The sequence below is a fragment of the Vipera berus genome, assembly GCF_964194415.1.
Source record: "Vipera berus genome assembly, chromosome: 2".
Lineage (NCBI taxonomy): Eukaryota > Metazoa > Chordata > Lepidosauria > Squamata > Viperidae > Vipera > Vipera berus.
In genome coordinates this window covers 179,701,824-179,715,782 of record NC_138203.1, presented here as the reverse complement: position 1 = coordinate 179,715,782, position 13,959 = coordinate 179,701,824, and the positions used below count along the sequence as shown (strand labels likewise).

The window sequence follows — 13,959 nt, the reverse complement described above, 5'->3', positions numbered from 1 at the left end:
CTTTTAGATTATAGCCCAACTATTTAGTCTTTGTGTGACTGTAAAACTGGGTTGTCATGGTCTTTGATTTGATCTTCTTCCTTTTGTAGATTATTTTTTTATTTGATGAGTTGCCACCCCCTATTAACATTTCTCATAAAGTTAGGAAAACAGTTATGCTACAAAAGGGGATAGAAGTGGCTACAACAAATACAGAGGTCCCAACATAAATCAGAAGTTAAACCTGCTTATACGGCTATAACATCTTCCCATTTACACAGCAATAAATGAATGAAGCACTCTTATCAGTTGATAAATTCCATGTGGCTTTTGGGGAGAATTGACCAGGAGTAGTAACTTGCAGGCCTCTGCGGATATTCTTTTTAATTATACTTTTTGCTTCCTGATAGATTTCCCATTTTATTTTTCTGTAAATGAAAATACGCCTGCATATGCACACACACACAAGTTGGTCCAGTAACACATCAGTTGCTAGTGACTTTGTGAAGGAAGTTAAGTTGCTTTTCTTTTCCAAGGTGTCACTGACCTGTACACAAATCTGGTGGACCACAGAGGTTGGGATTGCCTTTGCCAGGCTGGAAGAAGGCTATGAAAATGCCATGAAGGACTGTTATAAGAAACAGGTGACACAGCTCAACACATTGATCACAATGCTCATTGGTCACCTCTCTAAGGGTGACAGGCAGAAGATCATGACTATCTGCACCATTGATGTGCACGCTCGAGATGTGGTGGCGAAGATGATTGCCCAAAAGGTTGGTTCTGCAACACGAGGAACAGCACTATCGCTTTTGGCAGCTATTTATCGTGGGAAAACTGTACAGTAGTTTTTGCTTTGCTAAGATTGGGCTCTACAAAAAAAAAAGAGAAGTAGCAATGGGATTATTTTGAAGGGATATTTTCACTGATCTGGATCTTAAATGCATAGAAGTTTCAGGGTTTGTTTCTCTCGGTTAAAAAAATAACTACTCTAGGAGAGCTTATGTAATTTCAATGTAGAGTAGAAGAGGAATAGAGGGAGTAGAAGATATTAAAGTTATTAATTGCATCTGAGTTTAAGCTGAATCTTTTGTTTCACCTTATTCATATTTTTGCACTTATAGGTGGACAACGCACAGGTCTTTCTTTGGCTATCACAACTCCGACACAGGTGGGCAGAAGAGGAGAAGCACTGTTACGCCAATATTTGTGATGCCCAATTCCTGTATTCTTATGAATATCTTGGGAACACGCCACGGCTAGTTATCACTCCTCTAACAGACAGGTAGGGGTCTAGATGACTTCATGGGAGAGGAAACATTATTGATAAGGTGCCATGAAGCTTGGATGGTTGTTATAAAATGGGGGGGGGGGTTAGTTTTGCAAAAGCATGCACTTTCCAATAGGCAGTTGTGTTTGTAAGTCTTGATTAGCAGAGATTCAATTCAGATCCAGCTGCTGTCTTTCTTAAAAGACATTTCCTCTTCTTAGACCTGGACGAAGAACTGCACAAGGATATGAAACAGATGTGAGGATTTTATGTCGCAGTGCAATGCTTTAAATAAGTTGCCTATGAAACAAATAGCACTGCTTTTATCAGAACGGTCATTGTTGACATTTATCAATGATTGGAAGCCCCTTATAGACTTTTGTGTAAGAAAGAAAATGATTTTATGATTTCTATTTTTGGTGATTAGAAAGTATAGGTTATAGAAAGAAGGGAATTGTAATGAAATCCTGGAGCAAGTGGTTTGATTAGAATTGCACGTATGGTATAACTGCTAAGGGGAAGGTTGGAAGCTGCATGTGTGTGCATGTGCATTTCATGTTTTTTGTTTTTTATTTTATTTTTCTTTTCTCTATCTTCTTTCCTCTCTTTTTTAAAATTCTTATTATCCATGTAAACTCTTGTAATAAAAACATTTGTTTTTTTAAAAAGGGTCCTTTTCTGTAATTATCTGTAGGCTTTGCAGTGTTTCTGAATTTGCCTGCCTAATCAGACAGAAGCCAACTCACTTGGTTTTTGAATAGTTACAAGTGATGTAGACTCATTTGCCTGATGTTATTCCAGCATTGTAATCCACCCAAATTCATCTCCTTTCTACAAATTTTCTATGGAAATTTATTTTATTTCTACCTAAAATTATAAAGGAGTCATTGGTGGGTTATCAGTAAGAATTGGATTAGGTGAAAGTATGCAACCAAAGTTATTCATTTCTGTTTTCTGTTCTTTCCTTCGTCCTTGTACCTGGGAGATGTTATATCACTCTCACACAATCATTACACCTAACGATGAGTGGGGCACCTGCAGGGCCAGCTGGTACCGGGAAAACTGAGACCACCAAAGACCTTGGCCGAGCTCTTGGCATCATGGTATATGTGTTCAACTGTTCAGAGCAAATGGACTATAAGGTAATGGCTGGAAAGCGATTGACAGTAGGTGACGTTTCTAAAGGTTAATACAAAAATGATCTAATTCTTCTATTGTATCCCTATGAAAAAGTTAATACTTTTTTGAATTGGTGACTCCTCGCTATGTGGAGGGGACCAGAAAAAAAAGCAACCTTGAGAGAAGTATGTCCCCTATGTAATAAAAATTTATTTATTTATTTATTTATTTATTTATTTATTTATTTATTTATTTATTTATTTATTTATTTATTATATTTTTATACCGCCCTTCTCCCGAAGGACTCAGGGCGGTGTACAGGGCAATAAATACAAAAACAGGATACAAAAGTTAAAAGCGATTAAATAAATGCCCAAGGTTAAAACAATAATTAAGATGTATTAAAACCCCAACCCTAACCCATCAGACCAGGTCAGACTGCTCAAATAGATACATTTTTAGATCGCGCCGGAAGGAGCGAAGGTCGGGGGCCGTCCGGAGCTCAACCGGCAAGCGGTTCCATAGGTCAGGCGCGCCCACAGAGAACGCTCTCCCCCTGGGGGCCACCAATCAACATTCTTTGATCGGAGGCACCCTGAGGAGGCCCTCTCTGTGGGAGCGCACCCTGAGGAGGCCCTCTCTGTGGGAGCGCACCTACAGGTGTTGCCGTAGGTAATCTGGACCCATGCCATGTAGGGCTTTGTAAGTCATTACTAACACCTGGAATCTCACCCGGAGGGCAACCGGCAGCCAATGCAGCTCGCGGAGCAAAGGTGTAACATGGGAGTATCGGGAAACCCCCAGCACAACTCGCGCGGCTGCATTCTGCACCAGTTGGAGCCTCTGAGTGGACGTCAAGGGCAGCCCCATGTAGAGAGCATTACAGTAGTCTAGACGAGAAGTCACGAGCGCATGAGTGACTGTACGCAAGGCATCCTGGTCTAGATAGGGTCGCAACTGGCGCACCAGGCGAACCTGGGCAAAGGCCCCCCTAGTCACAGCTCCAATATGCTCTTCTAAAGAGAGCTGTGAATCTAGAAGGACCCCCAAGTTGCGCGCCCTATCTATGGGGGGTAATAGCTCACCCCCCATGGCCAGAGATGGGATAATCGGAATTTCCCGGGATGCCGGCACGAACAGCCACTCAGTCTTGTCAGGGTTGAGTCGAAGCCTGTTCCTCCCCATCCAGACCCGGACCGCCTCCAGGCAGCGGGACATCACGTCGAGGGCATCACTGGGGTGGTTTGGGGTTGAAATGAAAAGCTGGGTATCATCAGCATATTGATGATACCCAACTCCGAAACCACGAATGATCTCACCCAGCGGCTTCATATAGATGTTGAACAGGAGAGGCAAGAGAACCGATCCCTGAGGAACTCCACAAATGAGAGGTCTCAAGGTCGATCTCTGCCCCCCTGCCAACACCGACTGCGAGCGTCCCAGAAGGTAGGAGGAGAACCACTGGAGAACTGTGCCTCCCACTCCTAACCCCCTGAGACGTCGCAGCAGGATACCATGGTCGATGGTATCAAAAGCCGCTGAGAGGTCTAAAAGGACTAGGACAGAGGAGCAGCCCCTGTCCCGAGCCCGCCAGAGATCATTCACCAGCGCGACCAATGCCGTCTCCGTGCTGTACCCGGGCCTGAAACCTGATTGGTACGGGTCTAGATAATCAGCTTCATCCAAGAACAAAGGGAGCTGTTGCACCACCACGCTCTCAACAACCTTCGCCAGAAAGCGAAGGTTGGAGACCGGACGATAGTTGTTTAATATTGCTGGGTCCAAGGCAGGCTTCTTGAGGAGGGGTCTCACCACCGCCTCCTTCAAGGCGGCGGGAAAACTACACTTGAGAAATATATGGTTCATATTTGTCAATGCAGGTACTATGTTTAGTTCCACCTTTGTGTAATCAGTGTCTAGAGAACCTTCTAAATTGTTTCTGAAGCTGGAAATAGATTACATGCCGTTCACTAAACAGATTCTATGGGTAATTTCACTACCATCTTTCTCTCTCTTGCAGTCTTGTGGGAACATTTATAAAGGTCTTTCCCAGACGGGGGCATGGGGCTGTTTTGATGAGTTTAACAGAATCTCTGTTGAGGTTCTCTCAGTTGTGGCTGTACAGGTAGGTAAAACATATCTGCTAAATGCATTTTTTTTAAAAAAAGGGGAGCAGGACTGTTGCAAGACTTTGGTCCAGTGGAGTGTCCCATTTGACCAGGTTGATTACTAATCTGGGTATAGGTTCCAGTTTAGGGTTTTCTACATGATCCATTCTTTCTCTGCAGCAAGGGTCTGCTCTTCTGGGTTAATACTCATATCATTCTTGGTGTGAGGTTTCTTAGTCATACTGGCTGTATTTCCTCCCTAGTAGAAGCCACTATTGGAATTTACTGTTTTTGCTTTCCCTAAGGAAGTTGACACACACTTTCAAATATTCTATTCTTGGGAACTAATTTCTGGATTTCTGAATTTTCCTATGCTTTTTAATTAAACATCTATAGGAAAAAAATGCTGGATCTGGAGGACGAGGATAGCACTTATAGTACTTAACATCCTGAAATTTGTGAAATGCTCAAGAAATTTCTACCGTATTTTTAACCTTTTGCAATGAGAAGCTCAAGATGCAAAGAGTTATAGAACTTTATCATATGTGGCCAAAAAAATCTATTCAGAATTTCCCTTTAATGATTAATTAATGAATAGAAATATTTGGTAATTATAACTATTAAGCAGCTTGACATAAAGTTGCCTATAATAATCTTGATAATGTACAGCTCTACCATTTTTGAATTAGGAGTATCTTCTCAGAGTCATAATTAGAGTTAATTTTCCTGAAGGACACCTGTCTTTGTATTTTTCATCCTAATAACTCTGAAATAGTGACTAAGTTTTTATGGGACAGTAAGTAATATTAAGGGTGAAATAGCTTGGTAAAATATGCAAATGCTATCTGATTTTAGAATGTTATTGCTTCCATCTAGTTTATTCTTCTTATTCAGAACTTGATTAAAATGGATAGAAATGAAAGGAATTGTCTTTTTCTTAATGCTTTAATAACAGAATGTATTCAGGAGATACCATCTCTAAAATAAATCTTTGCTACAAGATGTGTTAAGGTTCAGGCATTGAATAGTTTAAGGAAACTTTTAGTTTATATCTCTTACATTTGATGTTATGCTTTAATGATAGATATATAATTAAAAATGAAAAACAGGAATAAAGAATTCCTCATTTTTAATTATTCTTAATGTAATATTCAAGTTACAGCATACCAAATGATTTTAAATGCAAAATTTGTTTAAGTTCTTATCTGTTTTAGGCAGCTAATAGCCAGCTCATGTCTGTCCCAGCATTAACTTATAAGCAGGTAGCCAAATCAATTAAAACCTATAGAACCATTATTTCTCTTTTTCCAAGATATTGATATCTTTTGTTAAATCCGCTAAGCTTGTTAACAAACCATCTTCTCTTACTGTCAGGTGAAAAGCATACAGGATGCTATAAGAGACAAAAAACAGAATTTTAATTTTCTTGGAGAAGACATTAAATTAGTTCCTTCTGTTGGTATATTCATTACTATGAATCCAGGCTATGCAGGACGTACGGAACTGCCAGAGAATTTGAAGGCTCTTTTTAGGTGAGGCAGTGACCTAATTTTGTGAAATTTGTGGTTGTGGTTTAATAAAAGTATTTACCTCATTTCTCATGGCAACAGTTGGAAGAACTGTTCAGCATAATTTAGTGTAGTGTAGTTTAATTGTTTTAATGGACAAAGACCAAAACCAAATGTAGCAGAAAACAGCAAAACACATTATAAATAGCCAAAATGCTTACATAAAATGTTTTAAGGTTTCCAGAATTGCTAAACAATTGAGCGTGTAATAGTGATGGCAATTGCTATAAATTCAGTGTTCTTCTAGAACTATTTTGTGACCTGTCAGCTAAAAGGAGGCACTATCTCCTCAGAGTTCATATGAGTGGAGGTGTTATGACACTGAATTGACACATGGTATAGAGGGGGTAGGGTGAAAGCACAGGAGATATTGATTCTGTTTCTTCAAGCAAGTTAGGTGAGATTCTATCCTCTGCCGAGATGTGTTAAATCTTCTCTCTAGCAGCAAAGATAACCATAAATCCCACCAGGTGAGAGCAAAGAATGGGCAGAGGATGGGCAAAGACTATTTGCTACTTATTATGTACTTAGCATGGGAGAATGGCCTCCAAAGCAAATCTACTTTGTACAATTTTGGGGTTTGCTTAGGTTGTCCTGGCTTGAGTTATTTGATGATTAAGAGATCCTGCTGGTCAAATCAAATCAAATCTACGAGGACACTTTGTTCTAATACTGTCCAACCTCTTTCAAGATAAACCAAAGTTAGACAGCAGGTTGATAACAACTGCACCCAAATGCTTTGGCCTCAAAGGAAGCAGAATTCCCGGGATCCTTCCTTGGCCTGTGCTATTCAAAACCTTTGCAAATGACTTGCAAAAGATGGAATGCAAAGAAGGCTTGCTAAATTTGCAGATAACAGAGAAATTAAAGAGCAAATAAATCAGAGTTCAAAAAATATTTTAATGAACTTGAACATTGTGTCATCTGACAGAATGATTATTCACTGGTGACCAATTGTAAAATCCTGCCTCTGTCTAAAAAAAATATCAAATGCACAGGGTCAGATTTGGGGGATTTTGCCTTGGAAACAGTGCAGGAGAAATGATACAGGAATCTTAGCAATGGTAAGCAAGTTGATTTGTGAGGATGTAAGTGAGCAGTGTGATTTAGCAGTAAAAACACCTTCCTCAAACAGACCTCAAAACAGACTCTGGGCAGTATATAATAAAATAAAATATTTATACAGTATATAAAGTTAAAAATTTAAAAAGAAGCAAGAATATTAAAATTAATTAAAAGCTGAAGGGAGGGCTTTCATGGCACCAGCCAGCCACTAAAAATTGTCATTATATTATACCTGACACTATTTAGACTGAACTTGGAGCAAGTACCTCATTGCCAGCTATGTCCAGTCACTTCAGAGGTGGCCCTGGACCTTTTGGCTGGGGAAGTCCATAAAATACTTATAGCTCTCCTTGGCTGCGTGTCTCATGGAGAAAGTTAGGGATGTCCTGCTGTACATAGACCAAATGAAGATAGTAAACCAGGTCCAACTCTTGTTCCCTTTCATCATACTGGAACCATCCACCCTGTTGGTCCTTGATGTCGTCACCTCCAACCAGTGATAGCAAACTGCTTCCATAGTGTCCTGTGATACAAACAGCACTCTAAAACGTTTGCAACGTATGCATAACTTCTACATACTTCTGTGGTGCACCATTGGGATAGATCTCCTTTCAGTACTATTAGAAAAAAAAGATGATCTATAACAGGGTTCCCCAACCTTGGCCACTTTACGACTTGTGGACTTCAACTCTCAGAATTCCTCAGCCAGCCATGCTCTAGTCCAACCCTCTGCTCAGGTTGGCTGAGGAATTCCGGGGGTTGAAGTCCACAAGTCATAAAGTGGCCAAGGTCGGGGACCTCTGATCTATAAGTTCCCTTCCAGCTTTCTCTGATAGTTTATGTGGTAACATAGAATATAGGATCCACCTTTACTAACTTTGAAGAAATTATGCTGTTATTTGAACTTTAGATATGTGAGACTGGAGGAATAGTTTTAAATACTATTGAAGCAGGTCAGAGAAAGTACTGTCAATTTGTGAAGCCTGAAATTTTAGTTTGTTTAATATTTGCCTGTAGAACAGAAATGAATGTAAAAGAGTACAATTCAAAGTTATAGAATAATCTTTGTATATAGAAGCTCCAGATTCAATTCAGCAGGATATTTTGAATGTGTGCTTATCTGTTTTACTTCTTAAAGAGCATTACCCATAGGTGATGTGACAAAGGCAATAACCCCCAAATCCAGAAAAGCTTGTCAGTATGAATAGGGTAAATGGACAAAACATTTTGGTATTCTATAAGGCACTTTCCTGGTGCATTTTGTGGACTTTTTTTCCAGACCATGTGCAATGGTTGTGCCAGACTTTGAGCTGATCTGTGAAATTATGCTGGTGGCTGAAGGATTTATCGAAGCCCGGTTATTAGCTAGGAAGTTTATTACCCTTTATCAGTTGTGCAAAGAACTTCTGTCCAAGCAAGTAAGTACTTTTAAATAATTATATCGCATCAGATGTAGACAAATTTTAGCTCTGAGAACAACTTCAGTGATATATTATGCATACATTTATTTTTCCACAGCATTATATAATATAAATTAGGAACAATTGTTCTCTTTGTTTTTATTCCTATCTGGATTGTTTTAATTTACCAAATAACTAAGGCAGTGATGGTGAACCTTTTAGAGACCCAGTGCCCAAACTGCAACCCAAAACCCACTTATTTATCGCTGGGTGCCAGGTGGGCATGGCCTATTGGGTGGGTGTGGCTGTGGTGGTCATGGAAGATTGGGTGGGTGTGGCCAAGGTGGATGTGCTCACCTCAATGTTGCTCATGGGGAGGGACACCTGTGGGGAGTGGGCAGGGTTGGGGGAGATCTAGGGGGTCTCTGGTAGGTGTGACGGTAGGCAGGAGGCTCATCCTGCGGGATAAGGCGAGGCAGGGTGGGGGTGCCATTGCCATGGGGCAAGGCAAGGGCTGGGGCGGCTGCTGCCTGACACCATCGGCCCTTGCACACAGAAGCCAGCAAGCACATGGGGGCCGACGGTGTCCGTCAGTAGCCACAGTCTGCCGGCCCCTCGACCGGTGCACTCTGGGGCTCCGCAGCCCATCGCCAGCAGTTCAAAGAAGCCGCCTCCGAGATGGATGGTCAGCCAACAGCTGAGGAGGCGATGCAGTGGGTCGTGCCTGGGAAAAGGAGAGCATGCGAGGCCAGGAGGGACGGGGTGGAGGGGGAGGGAAACCAGCCATGCTGGGATGCATCTGGCCACGTGGGACCTCAGCACGTTAGCAGGCGGCTGGTTGAAGAGGGACAGTTGCCACCTCTGAGGCATGGCGCGGGTGCCCACAGAGAGGGCTCTGAGTGCAGCCTCTGGCACCTGTGACATAGGTTCGCCACCACTGAAGTAAGGCGTAGGGATGTGGATTTTACTCTTTCTGTTTCTGGAATTAGGATCTTCCAGGCAGGGTATTAATTTTCAACATTTCTTATCAAGTCCATTATACAAGTTGTCTCCTGATATCACTTCCTTAACCTTGATAGTTCCAGACTGATTACAAGAAGGCTTGGGTTTCAGGTCATTTCAACAGGAAATTGAGGATCAAGGCAAGAATATCATTAGTTTCTGCTCCTTTGATAGCATGCAGAAATATGCAGAGATATTTACCTTCAGGCAGGGTGCATGTACGAGTTAAAATGAATTATCCTCTTCTTTCTTTTCTCCTCCATATTAGGATCATTATGACTGGGGATTGCGTGCAATCAAATCAGTCTTGGTTGTAGCCGGGTCCCTCAAGAGAGGAGATCCAGACCGTCCTGAAGATCAGGTGCTGATGCGCTCTCTCCGGGACTTTAACATTCCAAAGATTGTGACAGATGACATGCCAGTATTCATGGGTCTGATTGGAGACTTGTTTCCTGCTTTGGATGTCCCAAGAAAACGAGACCTCAATTTCGAATCCTTTGTAAAACAAGCTGTGCTGGAACTCAAACTTCAACCGGAAGACAACTTTGTACTCAAGGTAAGACTGTGACTTTCATTCATTCAGCCTTCAGACTGAAGCCAGAATGCTTTGATTTTCTTATTTTCTTTTTGAGATGGTAGTTTATTCTGCCTAAGAATAAAGGGAATATGTATATGTAATATATGCATTTAATTATTAATCTCTGATGTTGTATTTTGCATTGATAGTTCTTCAATTTTTCATTCTTTATCCCATAGTGTTTCACTATTGTTTCTTTATTTTATGAACGTTAGGGAAAAATTGAAAGCAAGATTGCCAAATTGTAAATCTTTTCTAGAATTCTACAGTGCAAAAATTTTAAAATATTTAATTATTTGTATCCCACCTTTATTATTTTTACAAATAACTCAAGGAGGCCAACATACCTAATACTCCTTCCTCCTCCTATTTTCCCCACAACAACAACCCTATGGGGTGGGGTGGGCTGTGACAAAATAACGGGCCCAAGATCACCTAGCTGGTTTTCATGGCTAAGGCAGGATTTGAACTCATGGTTTTCCAGTTTTATTTTCTCAAAAAAGGTTATTGTAGGTCTCCTAAATATTGGAAAACAGCAGCCAGAATGATTGAACTCCCTCACAAGGAATCATTTCAGTGTTTTGTACCTATAAGCTTAGTAAAAAGAAAATACAAGGGGATATGAAAACGATAAGTAAAATGAAACATAGAGACATATCAGCATTCTAGATCTTAGGCTCATCGTATAACGTTTAAGCACTGAGAGACTCAGGACAAAGAAAATGATGTTCTTTATGCAGCACACAGTTAACTTGTAGAATTTTTTTATTATCAACTTAGTAAACTTTTAAAGGGAATTAGACACATTCATGGAGAATAAGTAAAATGCTAATGATTGGCCACCAAATAGTGGACTTGTTCCCCCCCCCCTTTGTTCTGGCATGGTTTTTATTACTGCATTTCTATTTTATCCTGTTCTGCTTGTGTCTGTTAACCAGTTGTGGAACTTAGCTGTTCAGTTTCTTTTGAAGTGTATATATAGCACTTGTCTGCATAGCAAGTAGTAAGTGTAACCAAAGTGTGGTGTTTTTTTCCTCGTTGGCTTCTTACTCAAGGTAGTACAGCTTGAAGAGCTCCTTGCTGTTCGACACTCAGTCTTTGTAGTGGGCAACGCAGGCACAGGCAAGTCACAAGTGCTGAAATCTCTGAACAAGATTTACCACATTATGAAGCGCCGACCTGTTTGGACAGACCTCAATCCAAAAGCAGTGACCAACGATGAACTCTTTGGCATCATCAATCCATCTACAAGAGAATGGAAAGATGGTAAGATCACGGCTGTGCACTGAAATCCAATAAAAGGGTTATTTCTTTCATTAAACTTGCCAAATCACAAAAAAAACAGTTACAAAAAACCGACCTCTTAAGGGTTTGCTTTGAGTTGTTTTAGGACAGAACAGCTTCAAGGTATGATTGAGAGACATCTAGGAAATAGTCCATATTATCCACTATGGCCATCAAAAGAATATGCAGTTATATTATAAATGGTCTCTGTTGTGTTCAGATCTTTTGTGTCTGGAACAAACAGTAAAAATACAGAAGCCTCCCAAGCATGCATAGAAGGTTTCCTCAAATCTTTTTTTTAAGCAAAGGCTTCATTTTTGGAAAGTCAATATACTTTGTCCTAAAGATGCTTAAACAGTTTTGAGACAGAATTTTATATGTACAAATTTCATGGAATATTTAACAACAACAACAACAAAAACAACAACAACAACAACAACAACAACAACAATAATAATAATAATAATAATAGGAAGGGACCTTGGAGGTCTTCTAGTCCAACCCCTGCTCAGGCAGGAAACCCTATACCATTTCAGACAAATGGCTGTCCGGTCTCTTTTTAAAAACTTCCAGTGTTGGAGCATTCACAACTTCTGGAGGCAGGTTGTTCCACCAAATAATTGTTTCAACTTTCAGGAAATTTCTCCCTAGTTCTAGGTTGCTTCTCTCTTTGGTTAGTTTCCATCTGTTGCTTCTTGTCTTGTCTTCAGGCGCTTTGGAATATTTAAGTATTTAAGTAAGAGTATTTAAAATACACCTGCACCTACAAAATATTTTTTCAAAGAAATTCCCCATGGTGGAAATCAAGGATATTTTTTGTGTTTCATAACATTTTGTAATTTTTCAGAGATACAAATTTGACTATATTTATGTTATTTCTGTGAAAATAATATTGAGCCCAAGAATTAGGGAGAATGAGTAAAGCAGTTGCAAAAGCTTTTTCAAAACCATAGTTCTTTTTTTACTTTCCTTTTTTTCTTAATAAGAGTGCCAGGGTAGTTTTTTATTGTCCTATCAGTCTCAGCTGTGTAAAGTGATGTGAGATTATTTTCTAATGAGATTATTTATTATTTATTTGATAATAATTCTTCATTTCTTCTTGAATGCAATTCTATTCATACCCTTTTTTTAAATTACTGGATTTAATTAACTGCATCTAGTTTCCCTTTGCTCATTTGCATGCATGTTGATTAAAACTTTTGCAAGTTACTAGTAAGTGTAGAGAGGATGCCTATGATCTCTTTAGGATTGTTCTCATCGATTATGCGAGATTTAGCCAACATCACACATGATGGCCCCAAATGGATTGTGTTGGATGGTGACATTGATCCAATGTGGATTGAATCTCTCAATACTGTCATGGATGACAATAAGGTAAAAGACAATTTAAAAGATAATAAATATTTTAAAGTATAATATATAGAACACCTATGGATTATCTTTATAGCGATTTTAGTCATAACAAATTAAACCAGGTAATGTTTAATTGAGTTTTCAGAAATCTACCTTGAATTTTCAGAAGAATATGTTCAAATAATATGAGTTATATTTTCAAATAATAATAAAATATTATTTGAACATTAAATATTCAAATAATATTTTCAAATAATAAAATAATAGCTTAATATTAATATTAGCTTAATATTAGCTTAATATTAATTAAGCTATTCCTTTGGTCAATAGCTCTGAAAAATCAATGTACTCTTTCTGTGACTATTATAAAAAGCAGGTTGCAAGACCTCTGTCATTTACTGCTAGAACAATTGAAGTAAATTGGATTTCTACGGGGAATGTGTGGGGCTTCCATTCCCTATGGAAGGCTGCCATCTTGACTCTTTTCGACTCCCTCTGCAGATGTCCATGTTTTATGGTTTATGCTAGGCTGCCTCTGAGAATTAGTACAGAATGTTGCTGCTGCTAAAATGTTTTGAAGTGCTAGGGTTATATCATCCCTTTATCCTGCCAGATATATTGACTGCCAGGCCATTTTCTCAATGATTCCAAGTTGCTGTTCGGTACCTTTTAAACCATGATAAATTTGGGAAAATTTGTAGGACCACTCCCGTGAAGCTCAGCTGTTTTGGCCCCTTAACATGTTCCATTGCCTTCTTCAGCATGTTGTCTAGGGTGGGAGTTCCCTGATAAAGACTCAGATTTCCTTCCATGCCCGACTCAAGACCATTTTCCTTTAAATAAACTAAACTAGTTTAAACTAAATCTAATCATTTAAATAAAGGATTTCATACTTCATTTAATTTTCATTGCTTTGCCTTGTTGTCTTGCTGATTCTTTTAATTTACGGTGTTTTCAAATAATTATGATTTTACAGTTTGTAAGACATTTTCGTGAGCCCTCTTTAGAGACATAATGTGAGGTATACATTTTATGCTTTCTTTTCCGAGGGGTTGCTGTGGGTCACATTATGCTTTGAATTTCCAATGCCTTCTTTTGCAGGTATTAACACTAGCAAGCAATGAACGGATTCCACTCAACCCCACCATGAGGCTACTGTTTGAGATTAGTCATCTGCGGACTGCTACTCCAGCCACTGTGTCCCGAGCAGGTAGTTGATGGAGGAAAGAAAGAA

At 39.6% G+C, this 13,959-nt stretch overlaps 1 protein-coding gene across 1 annotated transcript in view; it reads left to right on the top strand.

Moving 5' to 3' along the window:
* DNAH9 (dynein axonemal heavy chain 9) overlaps positions 1 to 13,959 on the top strand; it is a gene marked incomplete at both ends in the record, with an annotated part of 232,762 nt that overhangs the window by 53,876 nt on the left and 164,927 nt on the right. Inside the window, 10 exons of the mRNA XM_081320420.1 lie at positions 516 to 755; positions 1,104 to 1,264; positions 2,235 to 2,391; positions 4,389 to 4,493; positions 5,851 to 6,008; positions 8,389 to 8,527; positions 9,780 to 10,067; positions 11,144 to 11,354; positions 12,619 to 12,746; positions 13,827 to 13,935. Coding sequence (XP_081176546.1) covers positions 516 to 755; positions 1,104 to 1,264; positions 2,235 to 2,391; positions 4,389 to 4,493; positions 5,851 to 6,008; positions 8,389 to 8,527; positions 9,780 to 10,067; positions 11,144 to 11,354; positions 12,619 to 12,746; positions 13,827 to 13,935 — 1,696 coding nt within the window. The remainder of the gene's footprint in view (positions 1 to 515; positions 756 to 1,103; positions 1,265 to 2,234; positions 2,392 to 4,388; positions 4,494 to 5,850; positions 6,009 to 8,388; positions 8,528 to 9,779; positions 10,068 to 11,143; positions 11,355 to 12,618; positions 12,747 to 13,826; positions 13,936 to 13,959) is intronic.